This window comes from Sapajus apella, unplaced genomic scaffold, assembly GCF_009761245.1.
Source record: "Sapajus apella isolate SASKATOON/1434 unplaced genomic scaffold, GSC_monkey_1.0 scaffold160, whole genome shotgun sequence".
NCBI lineage: Eukaryota > Metazoa > Chordata > Mammalia > Primates > Cebidae > Sapajus > Sapajus apella.
In genome coordinates, this window is record NW_022437100.1 from 228836 (window position 1) to 251405 (window position 22570).

The 22570-nt window shown below is 52.2% G+C and overlaps 1 protein-coding gene across 1 annotated transcript; it reads right to left on the bottom strand.

Moving 5' to 3' along the window:
* Positions 1–1646: 1646 nt before the first annotated feature.
* FOXRED2 (FAD dependent oxidoreductase domain containing 2) lies at positions 1647–18877 on the bottom strand. Its single transcript, XM_032266704.1, has 9 exons — positions 18716–18877; positions 17685–18212; positions 14902–15153; positions 14486–14755; positions 13505–13671; positions 11847–12012; positions 9507–9748; positions 7635–7805; positions 1647–3056 (listed from the first exon to the last, which is right to left on the bottom strand). The coding sequence occupies exons 2-9, from the start codon at positions 18209–18211 to the stop codon at positions 2797–2799; spliced, it is 2055 nt and encodes a 684-aa protein (XP_032122595.1). The 5' UTR covers position 18212; positions 18716–18877; the 3' UTR covers positions 1647–2796.
* Positions 18878–22570: the final 3693 nt, after the last annotated feature.

Below are 22570 nucleotides of genomic sequence, written 5' to 3' on the forward strand. Positions count from 1 at the left end.
CCGCGGTCCCGCCCTTGGCCCCCCCCCTGGGTAAACAGGGTTAAACGGGATCGTAAAAAAAAAAAAAAAAAAAAAAAAAAAAAAAAGGCCGGGCAAAGTGGCTCACACCTATAATCCCAGCACTTTGGGAGGCTGAGGAGGGTGGATCACAAGATCAGACTAGTCTTGAACTTAGTCTGGCCAACATAGTGAAACCCCGTCTCCAAAAAAAAAAAAAAAAAAAGAGAAAGCAGCCGGTGTCACATATTTGCTGCAGCACCTCATATTCTTATGGGAACCAATGGCTCAGCCACCCTTCAGGAACTGGGCAGGCAAGGTGGGTGTAATAGTATTTGATATTATGAATACGATCCCAATTAAGAAATTAAAAAAAAAATGTTTTGAAGGCCGGGTGCAGTGGCTCACACCTGTAACCCCAGCACTTTGGGAGACTGAAGTGGGTGCATTACCTGAGGTCAGGAGTTCGAGACCAGCCTGGTCAACAAGGTGAAACCCCATCTCTACTACAAATACAAAAATTAGCCAGGCGTGCTGGCAGGTGCCTGTAGTCCCAGCTACTCGGGAGGCTGAGACAGGAGGATTGCTTGAACCTGGGAAGCAGAGGTTGCAATGAGCTGAGATTGCGCCACTGCTCTCCAGCCTGAGTGATAAAGGGAGACTCCATCTAAACAACAACAACAACAACAACAACAACAACAGAGGATCCAATGTTTGCTTACCCGTAATCTGTATGTAATCCAAACACCTGGGTTAGGGAGAAACCCCAAATTTACACGTTTCAGCCCCATGCAAACTATCCCAGTAAACAATTCCTCCCTGACAGCATAAGGCCATTGAAGTGTAACTCTGGGAAGAACTGGAGGGAACTGTGCCTGCAGACAGTGGGTCCAGGTGGTTAAGTCTGGACTGGGCCAGAAGCAGTGGTTCACGCCTGTAATCCCAACACTTTGGGAGGGCAAGACAGGTGGATCACCTGAGGTCGGGAGTTCGAGATCAGCCTGGCCAATGTGGTGAAACTCCCATCTTTTGTAAAAATACAAAACTTAGTTGGGCGTGGTGGCAGGCTGCTGTAATCCCAACTACTTGGGAGGCTGAGGCAGATATGCTTGAACCTGGGAGGCAGAGGTTGCAGTGAGCTGAGATCATCCCATTGCGCTCCAGCCTGGAGCGAAACTCCGACTAAGAAGAAAGAAAAAAGTCTGGGCCTGTCCCCATGAAAGGGCTTTGGATCCAGAAAGCCTGTGTCTTTGGAATTCTTTTGTACTTTTTTTCACTTTTGTTGTAGCATATTTTTTACAATATTTTTTGAGACGGAGTCTTGCTTTGTTACCCAGGCTGGAGTCCAGTGGCTCAATCTCTGCTCACAGAAACCTCTGCCTCCCAGGTTCAAACAATTCTCCTTCCTCAGCCTCCCAAGTAGCTGGGATTACAGGTACACAACACCATGCCCAGCTCATTTTTTGTATTTTTAGTAGAGACAGGATTTTGCTCTGTTGGTCAGGCTGATCACGAATTCCTGACCTCAGGTGATTGGCCCACCTCAGCCTCCCCCAAAGTGCTGGGATTACAGGCATGAGCCACTGCGCCCAGTGCATACTTTACTTAAAAAAAAATTTTTTTTTGAGACAGAATTTGGTTCTTGTCGCCAGGCTGGAGTGCAATGGCATATATTTTTAGTTTTTAAATTTTCTGTGCCCTTGGAATTCTGAGTAGATACATGAAGAGCTAGTAAGAACCAGTGAAAAAGCAATCGCCTATTTTCTTGGGCTTTGAAAAATCACTGTGATTCTCTTATGCAGTTATAACTGAGATTAAGATAGCTGACGGGAGAGTGCAGACTGCTGGTGAGGAAGGACAATGAAGAGACCAGGAACCAAATTCACCATCATTATCACGCAAAGGCATTAGGACATGTCTCCTCATGCGTTCCCGCCACAGAAAGACAGCAGGATAAGTTTCACAAAACTTGAGCAGGCAGGTCAGAAGCAAGGCATGGTTCAGGATGCCAGGGGGCAGGGAGTGGGAACGGAGCAGGATGGGAGAGAAGAGTGAGCTGGACCATGACTCAGGGGGTGCAACTGGGGACAGCAGCTCTGAATCCTGCGGCTCTGGGAGAAAGCTGCTGAGATAAGATGGCTTTGCAAGGAGCTGTCCTGTTGCTGCTTGAGATCAGCCTGCTGGGCCTGTGATGATAAGCGGGGCTGACCCTCCGGGGCTCTGTAGCTAAGCCCAAACCCTGCTGAAAATGAGAGGAGGTTGAGGCAGTGTGTGGCACGTGACACAGACAGGGACTCCCAGTGGGGGGACCCTGGGAATTACTGGACATCTCTCAGCTGGTGTCTTCAGCAGTCTTCCGGGCCAACAATCCCACCTGCCTGTTATGGTGGTTGTTGGTATCAGAGCTTTTGTTTTAAAGTGCATGCCACAAACCCTTAAGATGTGGATGGGTTTCAACTGGGAAACACTCCACAGGCGGGATGCAGGCCCACCTGAGGAGGGGCCTGGAAGGAAGAGAAATATTTGAGAGGGGGCAGAACTGAAGCTGGCCAGGGGCTCACCATTGCAGACAGGGTGGGCCAGGGAAGGCAACTCACACCTGGTAGAGGATACCCTTGTTCTGCCTCCGGACAGGAGGGAGGAGACCACCGCATCACCGATTTTCAGCCCTCACATGCCGTCTGGGTGGCTTTGGTGCAGTCACTGCCATGATCTGAGTGGTCTTTGGCAAAAGAGAGACTGACCATAGGCCTGGGTGGGGAGGCCTAGTCACCGTGCCCACAGCTTAGGAAAGGACAGTCAGAGCTCCTCTTTGTTGCTATCAAGGGACTGGGCCAGAGGCCCTGGAGCCATGGGAGCATCAAGTGGCTCGTGGTCGCCAGGCTGCTGGCTGCTGTCCTCCAGGCGGCTGTCCGTGGCGGCATGGTTCCGTGGGAGCCAGCTCTCCACTCTGTGCTGCCGAAGGCTTTCGGTACTCACGAGTCCCTGCATCCTCAGATACCCCTGCTGGCAAAAGGGTGGCAGCTTCTGGCGTGTGAGGGCAAACAGGAAGCAGGACTCTACACAAAAGCAAAATGAGGAGAATGAGCCAGACTGGGTGGTGTGGGGAGGGCTGCAGGAAGGGGCTGCTGATGGCCGGTGTGGGAGCTTCACTGCAGGCCTCGCCTGGTATCTTCCCTCCTTTGAAACTAGGAGCTGACCTTCCTGGGCACCTCACGTCCAACCTGAGTAGGTCAAGAATCATGATCTTCCACAAGGCTCCAGGGCAGGGGGCTGCCTTGACACTTTGGAAGAACAGGCTTAAAAATGAAAGCAAACCACAGCAATGCATCAGCTCTCAAGAGATCAGGGCCAAGCACGGGGCTGTGCAGGCAGCCACAGTGGAATCAGGGCTCTGACCCTTAGGAGCAGCTCCTTGGCCTGTTGCGGCTGGGAACTCGGTCAGTCCCACTGTAAGCTCAGAGCTGCCTGCAAAAACGCATTCTCTCAACATCTGAGTTGCAAATACTGTGTGCAAAGTTCTGATCTAAACAGTGTGGGGTAGAGAAAGATAAACGGGTAAATCCTCACCTGCCCCACAACAGAAAGCTGGTGCGTGCACCAAATTTGGTCAATCATAAAATAGCTGTGGGGCCAGGGGTGGTGGTTCATGCATGTAATCCCAGCATTTTGGGAGGCTGAGGTGGGCGGATCATGAGGTCAGGAGTTCGAGACCAGCCTGACCAACATGGTGAAACCCCGTCTATGCGAAAAATAAAAAATTAGCCGGATGTGGTGGCAGACGCCTGTAATCCCAGCTACTCGGCAGGCTGAGGCAGGAGAATTGCTTGAACTTGGGAGGTGGAGGTTGCAGGGAGCCAAGATCATGCCACTGCACTCCAGCCTGGATGACAGAGTGACTCCGTCTCAAAAAAAAAAGATAGTTGTAGATACTTATCATGTTGAAATATGAAGAGATGGCCAGGCACGGTGGCTCATACCTGTATTCCCAGCACTTTGGGATGCTGAGGCGGCTAGATTGCTTGAGGTTGGCACTTCAAGACCAGCCTGGCCAACATGGTGAAACCCAGTCTCTACTAAAAATACAAAAATGAGCCAGGCGTGGTGATGCACACCTGTAGTCCTAGCTATTCGGGAAGCTGAGGCAGGAGAATCACTTGAACAGGAGGCAGAGGTTGCAGTGAGCCGAGATCGTGCCACGGCACTTCAGCCTGGGTGACAGAGACTGTCTCAAAAAAAAAAAAAAAAAAAAATCAGAATGAAGGTGGGTGATATGGTTCGAGTCTGTGTCCCTGCTCAAATCTCACGCTGAAATGTAATCCCTAAAGCTGGAGGTGGGGCAGGCTGGCAGGTGACTAGATCATGGGAGCAGTTTCTATTTTTTCCTTGAGGCAGTCTTCCTCTGTTGCCCAGGCAGGCTGGAGTGCACTGGCACGATCCCAGCTCACTGCAACCTCTGCCTCCTGGGTCCAAGCGACTCTCCTACGTCAGCCTTCTCAGTAGTTGGGACTACAGGCGCCTGCCACCATGCCCGGCTACCTTTTTTTTTTTTTTTGAGACAGGGTCTCATGCTGTTGCCCAGGCTGGAGTGCAGTAGCACAATCTCGGCTCACTGCAACCTCCACCTCCTGGGTTCAAGCAATTCTCCTGCATCAGCCTCCCAAGTAGCTGGGACTACAGGTGCACACCACCACACCTGGCTAATTTTTTATGTGTAGTAGAGATGGGGTTTCACCATGTTGGCCAGGCCAGGCTGGTCTTGAACTCCTAACCTCAGGTGATCTGCCTGCCTTGGCCTTCCAAAGTGCTGGGATTACAGGCATGAACCACTGTGCCTGGACAATTTTTGTGTTTTTTTAAGTAGAGATGGAGTTTCACCAAGTTGGCCAGGCTCATCTTGAACTCCTGACCTTAAGTGATCTGCCTGCCTCGGCCTCCCGAAGTGCTGTGATTACAGGTGTGAGCCAGCGTCCAGAGCAGAGGCTGCCAGGCTTCCTATACAGCCTGTGGAACTGTGAGCCAATCAAACCTATTTCTTTATAAATTATGCAGTCTCAGATACTTCTTTACAGCAATGTGAGAACAGACGAATACAGTGAGGAAAAAAGTCTTTTTTGTTTTGTTTTGAGATGGAGTCTCGCTCAATCACCCAGGCTGGAGTGCAGTGGCATGATCTCAGCTCACTGCAACCTCCACTTCCTGGGTTCAAGAGATTCTCCTGCCTCAGCCTCCCAGTAGCTGGGATTACAGGTGTCTGCCACCACACCCGGATAATTTCTTCGAATTTTTAGTAGAGATGGGGTTTCATCATGTTGGCCAGGCTGGTCTCGAACCTCTGACCTCAAATGATTTGCTTGCCTCGGCCTCCCAAAGTGCTGGGATTACATGCCTGGCTGAGAAAAAGTCTTTTAGCCAAGTACTTGTAAGACTTTAAACAAACAGAAGAACTGACACAGATAATGGGCTCAGCTTTCTGAGGGCGTTAGACACAGGAAGGGCAGAGTGTCAGAAACAGGCTGGAGTCCTTCCGTAACTCCGAGCAAGCCTTCTCACCTCCCTGAGCCCCTCTATCTCAAGTGAAAAATGGTCATAGTACAAAGGATGTCGCGAGGCTTCCATGGGTGCTCCAGAAATGACTTCCTGTTTATTTCTGACTCTTTGCATGGAGGCCTCTGGCAGGCCAGGCCATGGCAATCCTCTCCAAGCAGGGAAGAGAGCGGATGCGAGAGAGGACAGCGGGAAGACTGGGAAGGCAGCAAGGTGGCTGTTTGGCAGGCATCACCTTCTGATGACATCACCTCCTCTGCAGGGAGCATAGACACCCAGCAGCATCTGGGACCAGCACTAGCAGCTGCGCATTAGCTACAGGAACAGAGGGATGGCTGTCACAGTGCCAGCTGGCTTTCTGCTGGGGGGATTCTCCCCGGTCCAAGGCAGCAGCACACAGTGGCCTGTACAGCTGAACAGTATCTACAAGGTGGCAGACAGGAGGCCTGGGACGATGCCTTGGTGGGACCCACAGCTCAGGGTGAGAATTCACTCCCTCACACACACTGGCATTTCTTTTGTTGTTGTTTTCGAGACAGAGTCTTGCTCTGTTGCCCAGGCTGGACTGCAGTGGCGTGATCTTGGCTCACTGCAACCTCCGCCTCCAGGGTTCAATTGATTCTGGTGCCCCAGCCTCCCAAGTAGGTGGTATTACAGGTGCTGACCACCACGCCCCGCTCATTTTTGTACTTTTAATAGAGACGGGGTTTTACCACGTTAGCCACGGCTGGTCTCGAACTCCTGGCCTCAGGTGATCCACCCACCTTGGCCTCCCAAAGTGCTCGGATTGCAGGCATGACCCACTGCACCTGGTCTAATAGTCTATTTTTTAAGAGAAGGCGTGCATTTGCTTCTGTGATTTCTGCAGCTCAATGATTTCATGAAGTTTGGCCCCAAATTTACACAAGTGGGGCCTACTGGTTGGAAATTTTCAGAGGTTTTTCTCTCCCACTCTATCTAGGGCCAAAAAGCATGCATCTCTTCTACCTCCCCCTTGGGAGGGTTTTGGCCCCCAGCTTCCCTACTGAGATCCAAGCTTTATTTTAATGTCTAAAAACAGGCCTCTTATCCTGCTCCAGCCCTGTCTTCCCACCCCAAAGCGTGGTCCATTAAAGCCCAGGCTCTGGGCTCCTGATGATCAGCAGGGGTCCAGCTCAGCAGGATTTGTGCTTTTTATAGATCTGGCCTCTGGGGAGGCCTTATTTTCCTGCCAGTTCTTTATGTATAGACACCTTTATAGTTTTTGTTTTTTTTTGAGACGGAGTTTCGCTCTTGTTGCCCAGGCTGGAGTGCAATGGCGCGATCTCGGCTCACCGCAACCTCCGCCTCCTGGGTTCAGGCAGTTCTCCTGCCTCAGCCTCCTAAGTAGCTGGGATTACAGGCACGTGCCACCATGCCCAGCTAATTTTTTTTTGTATTTTTAGTAGAGACGGGGTTTCACCATGTTGACCAGGATGGTCTCGATCTCTTGACCTCGTGATCCACCCGCCTCGGCCTCCCAAAGTGCTGGGATTACAGGCTTGAGCCACCGCGCCCGGCACCTTTATAGTTTTTGAACAGAAATCACTACTAGCCCCTGCTAATTCTTGTAAAAAGACATATTGGCCAGGCACAGAGGCTCATTCATGCCTATAATCCCAGAACTTTGGGAGGCTGAGGCAGGGGGATCATGAGGTCAGGAATTCAAGACTAGCCTGACCAATATGGTGAAACCCCATCTCTACTAAAAACACAAAAAAATTAGCCAGGCATGGTGGCACACACCTGTGGTCCCAGCTACTCAGGAGGCTGAGGCAAGAGAATTGCTTGAACCTGGCAGGCAGAGGTTGCAGTGAGCTGAGATCTCACCAATGCTCTCCAGCCTGGGCAACAAAATGAGACTCCACCTCAAAAAAAAAAAAAAAAAAAAAAAAGACATGTTATCCAGTATTTTTAGGTGTGCTGTAATTTAGCCCATGACATTGTCAGGAACGGGAGTCTGGCATTTGGATTTTCAGATACAGGTCCTGAAACTCCATGGGGCTTGGGTCTCCGTGAACTTTCTTCAACCTGGAGCTCAGTCCCTTTGTCCCTCTGGGAGCTTAAGTTACCTGCATAGAAGCTTCGCAAATCGGTGTCCAAACAGTTCTCCAGGAAGCGCCTCAGAGGTAGGATGTGTCCGATCGGGGCGGTCCAGTCTGTCAAGAAGTCTTCCACGATGTGGTGGATGGCCGTGGGCCGAGGCAGGGGCCAGTGTGCAGGGCGGAACCTCACCTCCTGTTCTGTGGGGAGAAGAGAGGGCGCCAGGTCAGAGCTGAGGCTGGGCTTCCCCTCCTCTTGGCGACACAGCATGGATCCCGCTCGCCCCAAACACTTCCCTCATTTGCTCCTGCTCGGCTTTCCCGACAGCCTCCCATGCTGGGCCGCGGTCAGCCTGTTCAACAGTCACCTGCAGATATTTGGAAGGCTGCCACGAGGAAGGGGAACTAGACTTTTCCCTTAACGATTTTGGAAGGCAGTACTAAAATGAATAACTTGAAGCTGGTGTTTAAGACTCTCATGGACTGAGACCTGTTAAAGCTGTTTTATTTTTATGATTATTGGTTTGAGACAGAGTCTCTCTCTGTTGTCCAGGCTGGAGTGCCGTGGTACAATTTAAGCTCACCACAGCCTCTACCTCCTGGGTTCAAGCGATTCTTATGCCTCAGCCTCCAGAGTAGCTGGGACTACAGGTGCATGCCACTATGCCCAGCTCATTTTTTACATTTTTAGTAGAGACGAGGTTTCTGTTGGCCAGGCTGGTCTCAAACTCCTGACCTCAGGTGATCCACTTGACTCAGCCTCCCTAAGTGCTGGGATTACAGGTGTGAACCCCCGCACCTGGCCCTGGCTGCTTTCAAGCTGGCCTTTCTGTGAGAAGACTGAGAGGCCCTGTGTTGACAGAGGTCTCAGCAGTCATCTAGTTCAGCTTTCTCCTGGTGTGGGCTCCCTTCTGTAGTGTCCTAGTCAGGTGGCCATCGAGTCATGACTTGGCCACTGCTGTTTTGGGAAACCTGACTTTGGAGGTGGCCAATTCCACTGCTGAACAGCTTTCACTCTTGACTACAGATGTGCACCACTACGCCAGGTTAATTTTTGTATTTTTAGCGGAGGCAGGGTTTCACCATGTTGGCCAGGATGGTCTCGATCTCTCGACCTCGTGATCCACCTGCCTTGGCCTCCCAGAGTGCTGGGATTACAGGCGTGACCCATCATGCCCGGCCAGCGTTCACTCTTAGTGCCTCCTTTTACTGACCGCAGACCTGCATCCCTGTCACTGCCACCTGCTGACACGTCTTCTGCCTTTGGAAACAACCCCTGTTGAAACCAGCCTCTTCCACCTGACTGCCCTTCAAGCTCTGAAGCAGGAGTCCTGTTCCTGAGGTTGTCCATTTATCGGCAGCTACTCTGTGCCTGCACCGGGCTGGCATTCTGTGTATGCTGTTAGATTTAACCTCATGAAACCCTGCAAGGAAGATACTGTTGCAATCCCCATTTTATAGAGGGGGAGGTTGAGGCTCAGAGAGGTTAAGTAATGGTTCAAGGCCACACAGTAACAAAAGGACAGGCCTGGGAATTTCGCCCAGCTTCTCAGTACCATGTTAACCAGCTCCAGTTCCTTCTACTCTTCAGAAGCCTCCTGCTCCACCATGGTCAGTTTCCTCTAGAGACCTGCAGCGGGGCTGTGTCCCTGTTACTATGTGGTGACTGGTGGAAAGCACGACACTCCCGCGTGGCCTGTGCCGGCCACGGTATGTGCCAGAGTCTGGAAGCATCATTTATCTTTCTCAGACCTTCTGCCCTGATTCATTTCTAGGCAGAGCTCCCCAGCCGTCCCCCCTGGCAGGTGAGCGTGTGTGTAAAGGTTTCAGAGTGGGTGACAACCCTGCGGACGGAGAGGTCTGAGCAGCCAGCAGGTCGGGGGAGGGCGGAGACGCGCTCACCAGTGGGGAGGTGTCTGTAGTAGTAGATGACGGGATGGAGGAAGTTGGACTGCCAGGCGTCTTCCGTTTGCCCCACAGACCGGTTATCAAAAAAGACGTCCTTGTCGGGGCCAGAGAAATTTCTGCCGTATTCCATGATGATGACGAAGAGCCCGTGCTGTGCCTTCCTTCCCGTGAGCATCTCCAGCTGGGCCACCATCTGTAGGGGGAACTCCTCCAGGTACTCAAAGGCGGTGGCATTCCTAGGAGAATGGCAGTGCGGGGGAGGCCCTCAGTGCCGCGGCAGGGGTGAGGGGTGTGGAGGGCGGGTGAGCATGCATGTGTGCGCGCGTGTCACCCCTCTAAGGGTGTCAATCAACTAGCGCACACCTCACTTGACATTACTGTTTCAGCTCGGCTCTCACATGTGGGGTAGAGTCCAGAAAATTCCATATGACTTGGATGGGATATCTGGGGAAAGAGTGTCCCAGGCAGAGAGAACCGTCAGGAAAAAGCCCTGAGGCGTGTGTGAGCACCTTGTGTTCAAGGAACAGAAGAGGCCGACGTGGCTGAGGGGAGTGAACGAGAGGCAGGGGGCAGGAGATGGGGTCAGAGGACTGAGAGGTCAGGTGAAGGAGGGCAGTGCCTCCCGTAACGAGACGCAAGGGGTGGTCTGGTCTGAGAGGTGATGCTGCTGGTCGCTGGGGAGGACTGAACAGAGGTGGGATCAACGTACCTCAGGTTGCTTTTTTTTTTTTTGTGCTGGGCATGGTTTGAGACGGAGTTTTGCTCTAGTTGCCCAGGCTGGAGCGCAATGGCACGATCTCAGCTTACCACAACCTCCGCCTCCCGGGTTTGAGCAATTCTCCTGCCTCAGTCTCTCCAGTAGCTGGGATTACAGGCATGCGCCACCGTACCCAGCTAATTTTTTGTGTTTTTAGCAGAGACGGGGTTTCTCCATGTTGATCAGGCTGATCTTGAATTCCTGACCTCAGGTGATCCACCTGCCTCAGCCTCCCAAAGTGCTGGGATTACGGGCATGAGCCACCGTGCCCGGCCATGTCTCAGGTTTCTAAGGACCACTCTGGTTACCTTGCTGAGAACAGACCACAGGCTAAGTGGGGCAGCTGTGGTATGGGTGCAGGTGACAGAGCCTGGTAATTGGGACTGAGGTGGTGGTGGTGGAGCAGGTGGGAGCCAGCTGGGTTCCAGACATCATCTGAAGGAAGAGGTGACAGGACTTGCCCGCAGTCTGCATGTAGGGTGTCATTTGAGACAGGGGTGCTGGGCATGGTGACTCACACTTGTAATCCCAGCACTTTGAGAGGCCAAGGTGGGTGGATCACCTGAGGTCAGGAGTTTGAGACCAGCCTGGCCAACATGGTGAAACCCTGTCTTTACTAAAATTAGCTGGGCATGGTAGCATGCACCTGTAATCCCAGCCACTTGGGAGGCTGAAGCAAGGAAACTGCTTGAACCTGGGAGGCAGAGGCCGCAGTGAGCCAAGATCGTGCCAGTGTACTCCAGCCTGGGTAAGACAGAGCGAGACTCTGAGTAAAAAAAAAAAAAAATTAGCCAGGCATGGTGGCAGGTGCCTGTAATCCCAGCTACTTGGGAGGCTGAGGTAGGAGAATTACTTGAACCTAGGAGGCAGATGTTGCAGTGAACTGAGATCGTGCCACTGTACTCCAGCCTGGGTGACAGAGCGAGACTCTGTCTTAAAAAAAAGACAGGGGCAGGGGCACGGAGGGTGACTCGAGGGTTTTGTGCAGAGCTCGGCTGTGCTACCTGCATGTCCCGGAACTTGATGTGCTGCGGCACGCCCTGCCTTTGGATCGGGCTGTTCCCCAGCTGAAGGCTGCTCCCCTACGTCCCCCCGCCACCTGTCTCCTCCGTCCCTCATCCCTCTGCACTCTTTCCTTCTCAGGAATTGTCTGTTCTCTGGGATCTGCCACTTATCACTAAATTGACTCCAATGATGGTGGTCAGCGAGGCCCGGCCTGAGGGAGCTCTGAGAGCCACACGGCTGGCTCTCACTACTGCTCATCCACGTGGTGCCAGACACTTTCCATGAGTGACCTTTACTCCTTCCTTCACTGCTGCAAGGCAGGCACAATTATCCCCATTTTGCAGATGAGGAAGAAAGGCTCAGAAAGGCTCATTCATGTGCCCATGGCCACTCATAGGGCTGTCTGTATAGTTGACGTCACTGTATTGCCCCAGAACAGACATCTTTCCCCCTGCAACTTTCATCTTAGGAAGGAACCAGGCACCCCATACCTGGAATAGGAAGAGAAGCGCTATGGCGGGTATCAGTGGGAAACTGGGCTGAGGGGAGTGGGGTGGGGACGGGCTACTCACTCCTTCAACAGGACGACATCGGCCAGCACACCGAACATCTGGTAGAGCCCAGAAGCCTCGTTCACACGCCGCACGATGGAGCTGGTCAGCTGTGTGATGGGGAGCTCGGTGGCCGGCCAGGCGATGCCGTGATGGCGGTGCTCCAGGAGCCGGTGAACAGCACGTGCTGGAACGGCCGGAGGGAGGAAGAACAGCACGCTGCACTTACGATTTTATCTCTGGTCACCAGGAGGGATACCCAGGCCTCATCAACCCCTTAGAACACCATACACACTGGTCTGCATGGCCCAGAGCAAACGTGTAGGCGGTGAACACGCAAGGAGGAGATGGCTGATGCCTTTAGAGCAGGGCCTACAGGAATTTTCTGCAAAGGGCCAGACACTCCATATTCTCTGCTTTGTGGGCCACACACTACTCAGTGACCGGCTCAATTCTGCTCCTAGTGTAAAAGCAGCCAAGACAACAGGCAAAGGAGTGAGCACGGCTGGATTTGGTCTAGAGGCCAGAGTCTGTCCACCCGCTTCAGGCCTTCAGCACGTGGGAGTCCCACCAGCCCTACCGCACACAAGGAATGTCAAGTTCCATACGAAGCCTTCCTCAGAAACCTTTCCCCCTTCACAGTCCTGTTTCCATCAGAGACTCCCATATGGAAATCTTTGATTTCTCCCTCTCTTTTACAGCCTTAAATCCAGCCATCTTTAAGTTTTTCTTTCTTGTTTTTTTTTTTTTTTGGGACGGAGTTTCGCTCTTGTTACCCAGGCTGGAGTGCAATGGCGCGATCTCGGCTCACCGCAACCTCCGCCTCCTGGGTTCAGGCAATTCTCCTGCCTCAGCCTCCTGAGTAGCTGGGATTACAGGCACGTGCCACCATGCCCAGCTAATTTTTTGTAGTTTTAGTAGAGACGGGGTTTCACCATGTTGACCAGGATGGTCTCGATCTCTTGACCTCGTGATCCACCCGCCTCGGCCTCCCAAAGTGCTGGTAAGTTCTTTTTAAGAATTATTTTTTATTTAATTTTTTTTAGACAGGGTTTTGTTCTGTCACCCAGGCTGGAGTGCAGTGGTGCGATCTCGACTCACTGCGACCTCTGCCTCCCGGGTTCAAGTGATTCTCTTGCCTTAGCCTCCTGAGTAGCTGGGATTACAGGCACGTGCCACCACGCCTGGTTAAGTTTTTATATTTTTAGTAGAGACGGGGTTTTGCCATATTGGTCAGGCTGATCTCTAACTCCTGATCTTGTGATCCACCCGTCTTGGCCTCTTAAAGTGCTAGGATTACAGGCGTGAGCCCCGACACCTGGCCTACACTTGATTATATTTTATTTTTGAGACAGAGTTTTGCTCTGTCGCCCAGGCTGGACTGCAGTAGCATCAAGATGGCTCACTGCAACCTTGTATTCCTGGACTCAAGGGATCCTCCTGCCTCAGCCTCCCAAGTAGCTAGGACTACAGGCGCGGACCTTTACACTTTATCTGATACTTTTCTAGACATGTCTTCAGACCACAAAAACCTGTTGTCCCCTCCCCAAGACAGTTTATGACCATGAGCTACTGATTAGCAATCCCTTGATGCTTCTGGATGTAGGAGTACATTTATAAGCCCTGGGATGCTGAAAGTGGTTCCATCTGGGGACAGTGGCCTTCTCAGCTGGGCTCACCTGTGTATCGGAATCCGTGGATGAAGCCCCCAGCAGATTTCCGGTAGTCTACCGAATGGCTGGCGGTACCCAGGACAAACAGACCCCGGCTTCCTTTGGATTCGTAGCTAGCTCGGATCAGTGGGTACTTCTTGCCAAATGCATTTCCCGAGTTAAGTCTGAGGGACCTGTCAGTGGAAAAGGCTGTTCGTGAAAATAGCTGCTATGTAGGAGGCACTTATTTATTTATTTGAGACAAAGTTTTGCTCTTGTTGCCCAGGCTGGAGTGCAATGGGGTGATCTTGGCTCACTGCAACCTCCGCCTCCTGAGTTCAAGTGATTCTCCTGCCTCAGCCTCCTGAGTAGCTGGGATTACAGGCATCTGCCATCAAGCCCAGCTAATTTTTGTATTTTTAGCAGAGATGGGGTTTCACTGTGTTGGCCAGGCTGGTCTTGAACTCCTGACCTCAAGTGATCCGCCTGCCTCAGCCTCCCAAAGTGCTGGGATTACAGGTGTGAGCCACCGCACCTGGCCTCCAAGCACGTTCTTATGTTAATCCTCACAATAACCATATGAGAAAGAAACTATGAATCCCATTTGAGAGAGGAGGATGCTGGGCCACAGCATGGTGAAACAACTTTCACCGAGCTCACAGATTTGTCAAACAGACCTCAGGACAACCCAACACCTGTGATCTGCCACTATGCTACATGTCTGTCTGGGCTGGCCTTTCCATCTCACAGGTGGAGGCTCCCAGTGCTGATAAAGACCTGTTGCTGCTGCTCCAGGACCAAAGGCTTTAGGGGCACCTGCGACCCTCAATGGTCAGAGAGCTCACGTCCTGGAGAGAAATCAGGCAGCACTCACATCCGTTCTTAGGGTACTGTCCCAAGAGCCCTGCCGCCAGCCTACTGAACAGCCACTCTGTTCCCCTAGGGAGGGGTCGGGAGGGGTCAGGAGGGTTTGCTAGGCGATCCCACTTGCTCCCGTATGGAACTTACTTATTGAAAATGGAGAAGTCAAAGTTCCAGCCCAGGCAGCGGATGACCCGATCATAGGGCACGCGCATGGCAAAGTTGTCGTTGTCGTCCTGGGGGAGGGTGATGGAGTCAGTACTCTGGTTGGTGCCGGCTTCTTCCAGGAAGAATTTCAGGGTGACATGGAACTTGCCTTTGCTGTCCTTCAGGATGGCCAGATCCGTCAGGTCAGACTCGAGCAGGCCGTCCAGGGACTTCAGCTGGTAGGTATCCAGCAGGCCATTGTTGATGGCTCTGGGCCCACAGAAAATGCAGCAACAGAGACTCAGAGGAAGGGTGGACAGGGCAGCTGGGGTCAGGAAGAGCAGGGGAGGGGTGGGGAGGCTCTTTGCACACGCTGGGCTCCCAGCACAGCACACACATGCAGGGATGGGGCCTACCTGAGGTCTCCAACGTAGTGGGTGGCCCAGGACAGCCGGACCCGGGAGCGGCTCAGCATGTGGATAAAGTTTGTGACACCCAAGATGTTGTCTGCTGTCTCAAAGGCCGAGTTCCCACGGCCCAGGATCAGCACATTCTGGCCTACGAAGTCCTCAGGGTCCACAGACACGGACTCATAGCCCTCCACGTATTCAGAGCCAGGGAAGTCGACCTGGTTGGGGACTGATAAACCAGTGGCTACAAGGAGGACGCTGCAGGTGGGACAGAGGAAAGATGGCTTAGCCTCTCAGCTGCAGGACCGCTCAGTGAAAACCACGCCCTGGACCCACCTGCCCATCCGCCTCGCTCCAACTGTTGGCCCCTAAAATGCAACAGGACGTTCATTCATTCATTCGTTCATTCATTTGTTTACTGCCTCATTCCGGTGCGCTTGAGAGACTCTGACCTTGTCTCTCTCTGAGCTCACAGTATTTTCCCTAGCACTGTACCGGGGGTTAATTCTGCTCTGCGACAGAGGAGAAGGTGATGCTATGAGAAATGGAGAATTCAGCCGGGCGCGGTGGCTCACGCCTGTAATCCCAGCACTTTGCGAGGCTGAGGCAGGCGGATCACCTGAGGTCAGGAGTTCGAGACCAGCCTGACCAATATGGTGAAACCCCGTCTTTAAAAAGAAAAAATAAGAGAAATGGAGAATTCACCTAACTTTGCACACAGCAGTCAGACCAGGTATCACCCTTGGTGATAAAGCCTGACATTCTACTTTCCCCTTTCTGACTTCTCTGACGGATGCATCTATCTACTGAGCATTAATTCTGTACCAGGTCCTATACTAAGTGTATCTATGTACCATCTTACTCCTCCAAGCAACCTGGAGGCGGTACGTGTCCTACGTTACAGGTGAGGAGACACAGGCCCTGCAGGCCCATGGCTTCAAAGCTCCTAGAGGCAGCAGAACCAGAATCTAAACACAGATAGGCCTGATTCCAAAGTCTTGCTCCTTCCATTGGCAAGGCAGCTGGGGACCTGCATCCTGCTGGCCTGCAGAAGAATGCTTTGATCACAGGGTGGTTTCAAAAACAGAATCAGAGGCTGGGTACGGTGGCTCATACCTGTCATCCCAGCAGTTTGGGAGGCTGAGGTGGGTGGATCTCCTGAGGTCAGGAGTTTGAGACAAGCCTGGCCAACATGGTGAACCCCGTCTCTACTAAAAATACAGAGATTAGCTGGGTGCAGTGGCAGGCGCCTATAATCCCAGCTATTTGGAAGGCTGAGAGAGGAGAATCCCTTGAACCTGGGAAGCAGAGGTTGCAGTGAGCTGAGATTGCACCACTGGACTCCAGCCTGGGCAACAAGAGCAAAACTATGCCTTAAAAAAAAGAATCCAGCCGCCTTCTTCTTCTTCTTTTTTTTTTTTTTTTTTGTTGTTGTTGAGATAGGGTCTTGTTCTGTCACCCAGGCTGCAATTCAGTAGCTTGATCATGGCTCATTGTAGCCTCAACCTTCTGGGCTCTAGTGATTCTCCCATCTCAGCCTTCTTGAGTAGCTGGCCATGGCAACATGCTGCCTAAAAATATAAGAGTGCAAATCGGTGCAACCCTTCTTTCCTTGGGCTGTAGTGGGCAAAGAGCAGGGTTGGGCCTCCGGTAACAGGCGGGAGAGGGTGATCTCTGGTTGAGTGTCTGACTGGAGGCAGGTCCTGGGCAGATGGCCAGGAAGGGAGAGGCAGTGTGGTGCAGCAGAGAGAACATAGCCTTTGGAGCCAGGAAGATGAGAGCCCAATTTGCAGCTCTACCACTTAGCTGTGTGACACGGAACCAGGGACTCAACTTCTCTGAGCCTCTGTTCTTCATCTGCAAAATGAGGATTCCCCATAGGGGCCCCGTGAAGATTAGGCAAGTTTGGGGATGTCTGCACAACATGAAGCTGTCTCCCAAGCCAAAGAAAGCAAATTCGGATTGCTGGAGCACTGCCTGTTGGGCCTCCCGCTCTGGTTCAGTTCTGAAATCCTGCTGGGCCGGTCTGGAGACGTACGACCCAGCACTTTTGGAATGTATTTTAGTCCAGGAGAGTAGTCAAGGAGAGTTCTGTGGGTACCTAAGGTGTGCTTACGTTGAATATTTTACCCAGTGCTGCAGCATGACACTGAATATGAAGATATTAGACTGACAGATCCTGGAGGGAAGAAACTGTTATCCTTTGCCTAACATATCTGACTACAATTTTTTTTAAAGGACACACTGGGGAAATGATTGCTGAGCTGAACCTCTTAGCTCTGAATTTCAGTGGGAATGAGGAGTGGTAGAAATACCCTTTTTCGGCCAGGCACGATGGCTCCCGCCTGTAATTACAGCACTTTGGGAGGCCAAGGGGGGCAGATCACTTGAGGTCAGGAGTTCGATACCAGCCTGGTCAACATGGTGAAACCCCCCATCTCCACCAAAAATATAAAAAATGAGCCAGGTGTGGTGGTGTGCGCCTGTAATTCCAGGTACTTGGGAGGCTGAGGCAGGAGAGTCGCTTGAACCAGGGAGACGGAGGTTGCAGTGAGCTGAGATCCTGCTACCACACTCCAGCCTGGGCGACAGAGTCAGACTCTGTCTCAAAAAATAAAATAATCAAAGTTCAGTTTCTGAAAAAATAAATAAAATAAACGAAAATATAAAAAAAGATATACCTTTTTTCTTCCATTTCTCCTACACCTACTGGCCAACCAAGGTGTGTGGTTGGTTCGGGTGGGGAAGGTCCCAGCTTCCGCGCAGGTGAGCTCTGGCACTGGCCTTACCTGCACTGGTGCACCTGGCCTTTCTGGTCGGTCAGGATGAAGTAGTGGCCATTCCAGGCCCGTTGGTCCTTGTCCAGAGTGACGTGGGTGATGGTGGTGTTGTACAGGACACGGAGCCCCAGCGTGTCCGTAAAGTCGCCCAAGTAGCGCACCATGTCGTGGGCGTCAGGGAAGTAGGCACGCGAGTAGTGTCTGAAGAGCAACCGGGGGTCGTGGCTGAGCAGAGAGTTCCAGTCGTGGCGCAGGTTGAACTCGGAGTTGGCGTTGCCAGTGTACCGCTTGTTGATGCTGATGAGCTTGCGGTGCCGCGGGTAGCGCGTGAAGAAGCTGCCGGGCCTCTGGGTGCGCTCGAACACTGCGTAGTCGCGTCCGGCGCGCTGCAAGAAGTAGGCCATCTGCAGGCCCGCGGGCCCAGCGCCCAGGACGCAGTAGTCCCGGTGAGTGGGCACTGACAGCGCCGGGTGCAGGGCGATGACCAGAAGCAGCCCCGGGGAGCTCCACAGTGGGGCCAGGGCAGAGAGGCCCATCCTGCGGCAGACCAGAGGGGTTAGGCCTTGCTTCGGGAAGGCAGGGAAACACGAGGCCAGGAAAGAGCCGGGGGCCGGCGGGAGCTCTCACCGCAGTCTAGGGCAGGGTCAGGCCCAGAAGCCGCCTTCCCTCAGAGCTCATTTGCCCGACTCCACCGTTTCAAGCTGGGACCTGGGGCTCCCCGGAATCATGAACCCCTCCATCTCATCTCCTTCAGGGTCTTCTTCCCCAGGGGTGCCAGCTCCCCGCATATGAACGTGGTAACCTCCACCCTGGGGAAGGAGAGGGTGCTCCCCAATTTTCTCCCAATTTGAGGGTGCCCAATACCCTCTTGGGCCCCCCCCCCAGGTTGGACCTTCCAGAGGTACAGTTCGACTTGGTCACGCCCCAGCGCTCGGGCTAGAGCCTGAAGGGGGTGCGGCTTGTGTGCGCCCCGCCCCCGGCCAGGATCCACTGGCCCCCCGGCTGTTCGGCCACGTGACATGGATGCCCCCCAAACACACCTGTCGCCAGTCCGCGTGCGCTTTGCTAGCTGCTGCCCGCGCCTGCGCGGTGCCCACGCCCGCAGCTCCCGCCTCCTCGCCGCCTGCCGACCCCCGAGAAGCGCGCGAACCTCCCAGCAACTCCGACTGCAGTCAGTTGTCGAGTGAGGCCGCTCTCGGCTCGCGGGCGCCGCGGCGGCCCCGCCCCTCGCGCCCGGACCAATGGCAGGGGGCGGAGTCACGTGCGCGACGCGCGTCACGCTGGGACCCGCTGGCAGGCCACAGGCTCCAAACCTGGCGCTGGACAGGCACGCACGTGCTGCGCGCGGTGCTCCGGGGGCTGGTGGAGAGGCCTGGGGCTGGCGCGCACTGGCGACGGTGGAAAGGCTGGAGATCCGGGTTGGGGCACTGGGTCCTTTTTAAAATGTGCCTCTCTACACGGGGGCGTGGGGAGCACGTGATCTTTGGAGAAAATTCCAGTTCTCATATTCCATGAATGTAGGCAAACACTAAAACTAGTTGCCCTATCCAGTTTTGTGGGACTGCAGACCAGGGAGGTGGAGCCAGGATAAGCTAATTAACAAGCGTTTGCTACGGTGACTCAGTGTACTGTTTACTAAGTAACATACACGACTGTCTTGATCTTCCACCCAACAGCAGAGGTGGGCAAGGGATTGTTTCCGACATTTGGGAGCTGACTGGCCAAAGGGAGATTTAGAGATGAAGGGATATGATTACAATCACAGGAAGTAGACCCTGGAATTAAAACTCAGTGGAGGGAAGATAAATGGCAGGAGGGAGATGACATGAACTGGATGATCAAGGTTGGCTTCCCAGGGGTGGCATGTGGCCCCTGCATGAGATTTACATAGGAAGAAATATGAGGTCAGTGTAGGAACCTTCAAAGTCCAGTGAAATGGGGCTGAGTGTTCTTGTGGGAAGGGCAGGTGGAAAGAACGGCGATCTTGCAGCTTTGCATGGCTGGAGATTCTTTAATTAAAAATCGTATCCGAGACTCCCTGGAAAAACTTCCGTGACCTCTCAGGCCAAAGTTCATACCAATGTCATTTATTTTCTTCAGTCTGTATCAACATCAGAGAAAAGCTCCTTCAGAGCAGAAGTTGTTCAGTATCTGACATACACAAGTTCCACAGTAAGCATTTGTTGAATAAGCATTGGAACCAGAGAGGCTAGGCAAAATACTCTGCCAAAAATAAGTAGGGATGTCTATTTCTTTTTAAGACAGTCTTACTGTCACCAGGCTGGAGTACAGTGACACAATCATGGCTCAATGCAGCCCTGACCGCCTAGGCTTAAGTGATCCAGCTGCCTTGGCCTCCCAAAGTGCTAGGATTGCAAGGGTGGGCCATGACACCTGGACAATTTTTCAAAAAAAATTTTAGTGGGCAGAGTAGGTGTATAATTTATGGGGCATATGAGATGTTTTGATACAGTTATGCAATTTGGGGATGTCTGTTTCTTGGTGGTTGTGAAGATTATGAGAATGGGTGCTGGCAAAAAGTTCCTAAACTGGTGGCTGGTCTTACTTGGTGAATGCAGTAGTGGGAAATTAAACAGAATTCGTAAAGTATGGCAGGGCCCTAAGACTAGGCTGAACCTAGATTATAGGCAACAGGCTGCAACTGGGAGTTTCTGAATGCAGGATTACTGCAGCAGTCAACTTGGTAACCCCATGCAGGACAGATAAAAGCAGAGGAAAGTATTTTTAGGGAATAAGCCTGAGTCACTTCCACTTGCTTTTCTGTTAATCCTGTTGGAGTGGGCCATGGGTTTGCAAGAGGCAATTTGGTGAACACTGGTCCAACCTGGAAACCTCTGGCACTAGCAACACCACTTTAATCTGTTTTTAAACACGGTATTCACAGTGAAAACTCCCCATGTACACTTTTCTCTCCACTGCTTCTAGAACAGTTCAAGAAATCTTTTGCTTCCTTTCTGAGGGTCGAATTTTTTTCTTTAAAATTGTTTTCGGTGTTTTTTTTAAGTTTTTTTTTTTTTTAAACAGAAACACACACACACAAATATCTGTAACTTTAGAAATGCTGAGCTTTGGGCCGGGCTCGGTGGCTCACGCCTGTCATCCCAGCACTTTGGGAGGCCAAGGTGGGTGGATCACCTGAGGTCAGGAGTTCAAGACCAGCCTGGTCAACAGGCTGAAACCTCATCTCTACTAAATATACAAAAATTAGCTGGGTGTGGTGGTAAGCATCTGTAATCTCAGCTACTCGGGAGGCTGGGGCAGGAGAATTGCTTGAACCCAGGAGGGGGAGGATGCAGTGAGCCGAGATTGCACCATTGCACTCCAGCCTGGGTCACAGAGTGAAACTCTTGTCTCAAAACAAAAAAAAGAAATGCTGAGCTTTTTTTGAGACAACCTCTGTCACCTAGTCTGGAGAGCAGTGGTGTGATCTCGGTTCACTGCAACCTCCACCTCCTTGGTTCAAGTAATTCTATGGCCTCAGCCTCTCGAGTAGCTGGAATTACAAGCAGGTTTTTTTTTTTTTTGAGCTGGAGTCTCACTCGCTCTGTTGCCCAGGCTGGAGTACAGTAGCACAATCTTGGTTTACTGCAACCTCCACCTCTCAGGTTCAAGCAATTCTCTTGCCTCAGCTTCTTGAGTAGCTATGATTACAAGCACCTGCCACCACCCCTGGTTAATTATTTCGTATTTTTAGTAGAGACGGCGTTTCACCATATTGGCCAGGCTGGTCTCAAACGCCTGACCTTGTGATCAGCCCCCTTCTGCCTCCTAAAGTGTTGGGATTACAGGCGTGAGCTACAGCGCCTGGCTGCCTGGCTAATTTTTGTAGTTTTAGTAGAGACGGAGTTTTGCTATGTTGCTCAGGCTGGTCTTAAACTCCTGACCTTAGGTGATCTGCCTGCCTCAGCCTCCCAAAGTGTTGGGATTACAGGAATGAGCCACTGCACCTGGCCTTTTTTATTTTTATTTTTTGGATAAAGCGTCTCCTTCTGTCACTCAGGCTGGAGTGTAGTAGTGTGATCATCGCTCACTGCAGTCTTACTCCTGGGCTCAAACAATCCCACCTCAGGCTCCTGAGTAGCTGGGACCACAGGTGGAAGCACTATGAATAGCTAATATTTTATTTTTGAAGAGACAGTCCCTGTTCTCCTTATGTTACCCAGGCTGGTCTCAAACTCCTGAGCTAAACTGATCCTTCTGCCTCAGCTTCCCAAAGTGTTGGGATTAGAGGCTTCAGCCACCACACCCAGCTGTTTCCCCACCTCTATAATATGATAGTATTACTCCTGCCAGCATCACAGCTCTGCATGAGGCTTAGCTACTACAGAAAGCTCAGCATAATACTTGACAGGGTAATTACTCCGTAAAGTGTCCAGAACAGAACAGTGTCCACTTAAGTTTACATATCCTGGCCAGGCGCGGTGGCTCACGCCTGTAATCCCAGCACTTTGGGAGGCTGAGGTGGGTGGATTGCTTGAGGTCAGGAGTTCGGGACCAGCTTGCCCAATATGGTGAAACCCTATTTCTACTAAAAATACAAAAATTGGCCGGGCATGGGCGTGTGCTTGCAGTCCCAGCTACTCAGGAGGCTGAGGCAGGAGAATTGCTTGAACCGGGGAGGTGGAGGTTGCAGTGACCTGAGATCGTGCCACTGCACTCCAGCCTGGGAAAGAGAGTGACACTCCACCTCAAGCAAACAAAAAGTCAACTTACAAGCCGTTACAGTCATTAGCCATGATTGGACATCCATCAAGCTCCCCGCGACAGCCTCCCTTACCGCAGCAGGCCACCTCATCCATGCTCTGCTTCCTCTGCACTCCAGCTCTCCCAAAGCAACAGCCGGCTCTCGCACGTGGCCAGCAGGCACTCCTACT

Excerpts from the sequence above, each read along its gene's own strand:
- FOXRED2 (XM_032266704.1), bottom strand. The coding sequence starts at position 18,211 with ATGGGCCTCTCTGCCCTGGCCCCACTGTGGAGCTCCCCGGGGCTGCTT. Across the intron at positions 15,154-17,684 it reads GGCCAGGTGCACCAGTGCAG|CGTCCTCCTTGTAGCCACTG; the intron begins GTAAGGCCAGTG and ends TCCCACCTGCAG. Across the intron at positions 7,806-9,506 it reads CTACAGACACCTCCCCACTG|AACAGGAGGTGAGGTTCCGC; the intron begins GTGAGCGCGTCT and ends TTCTCCCCACAG.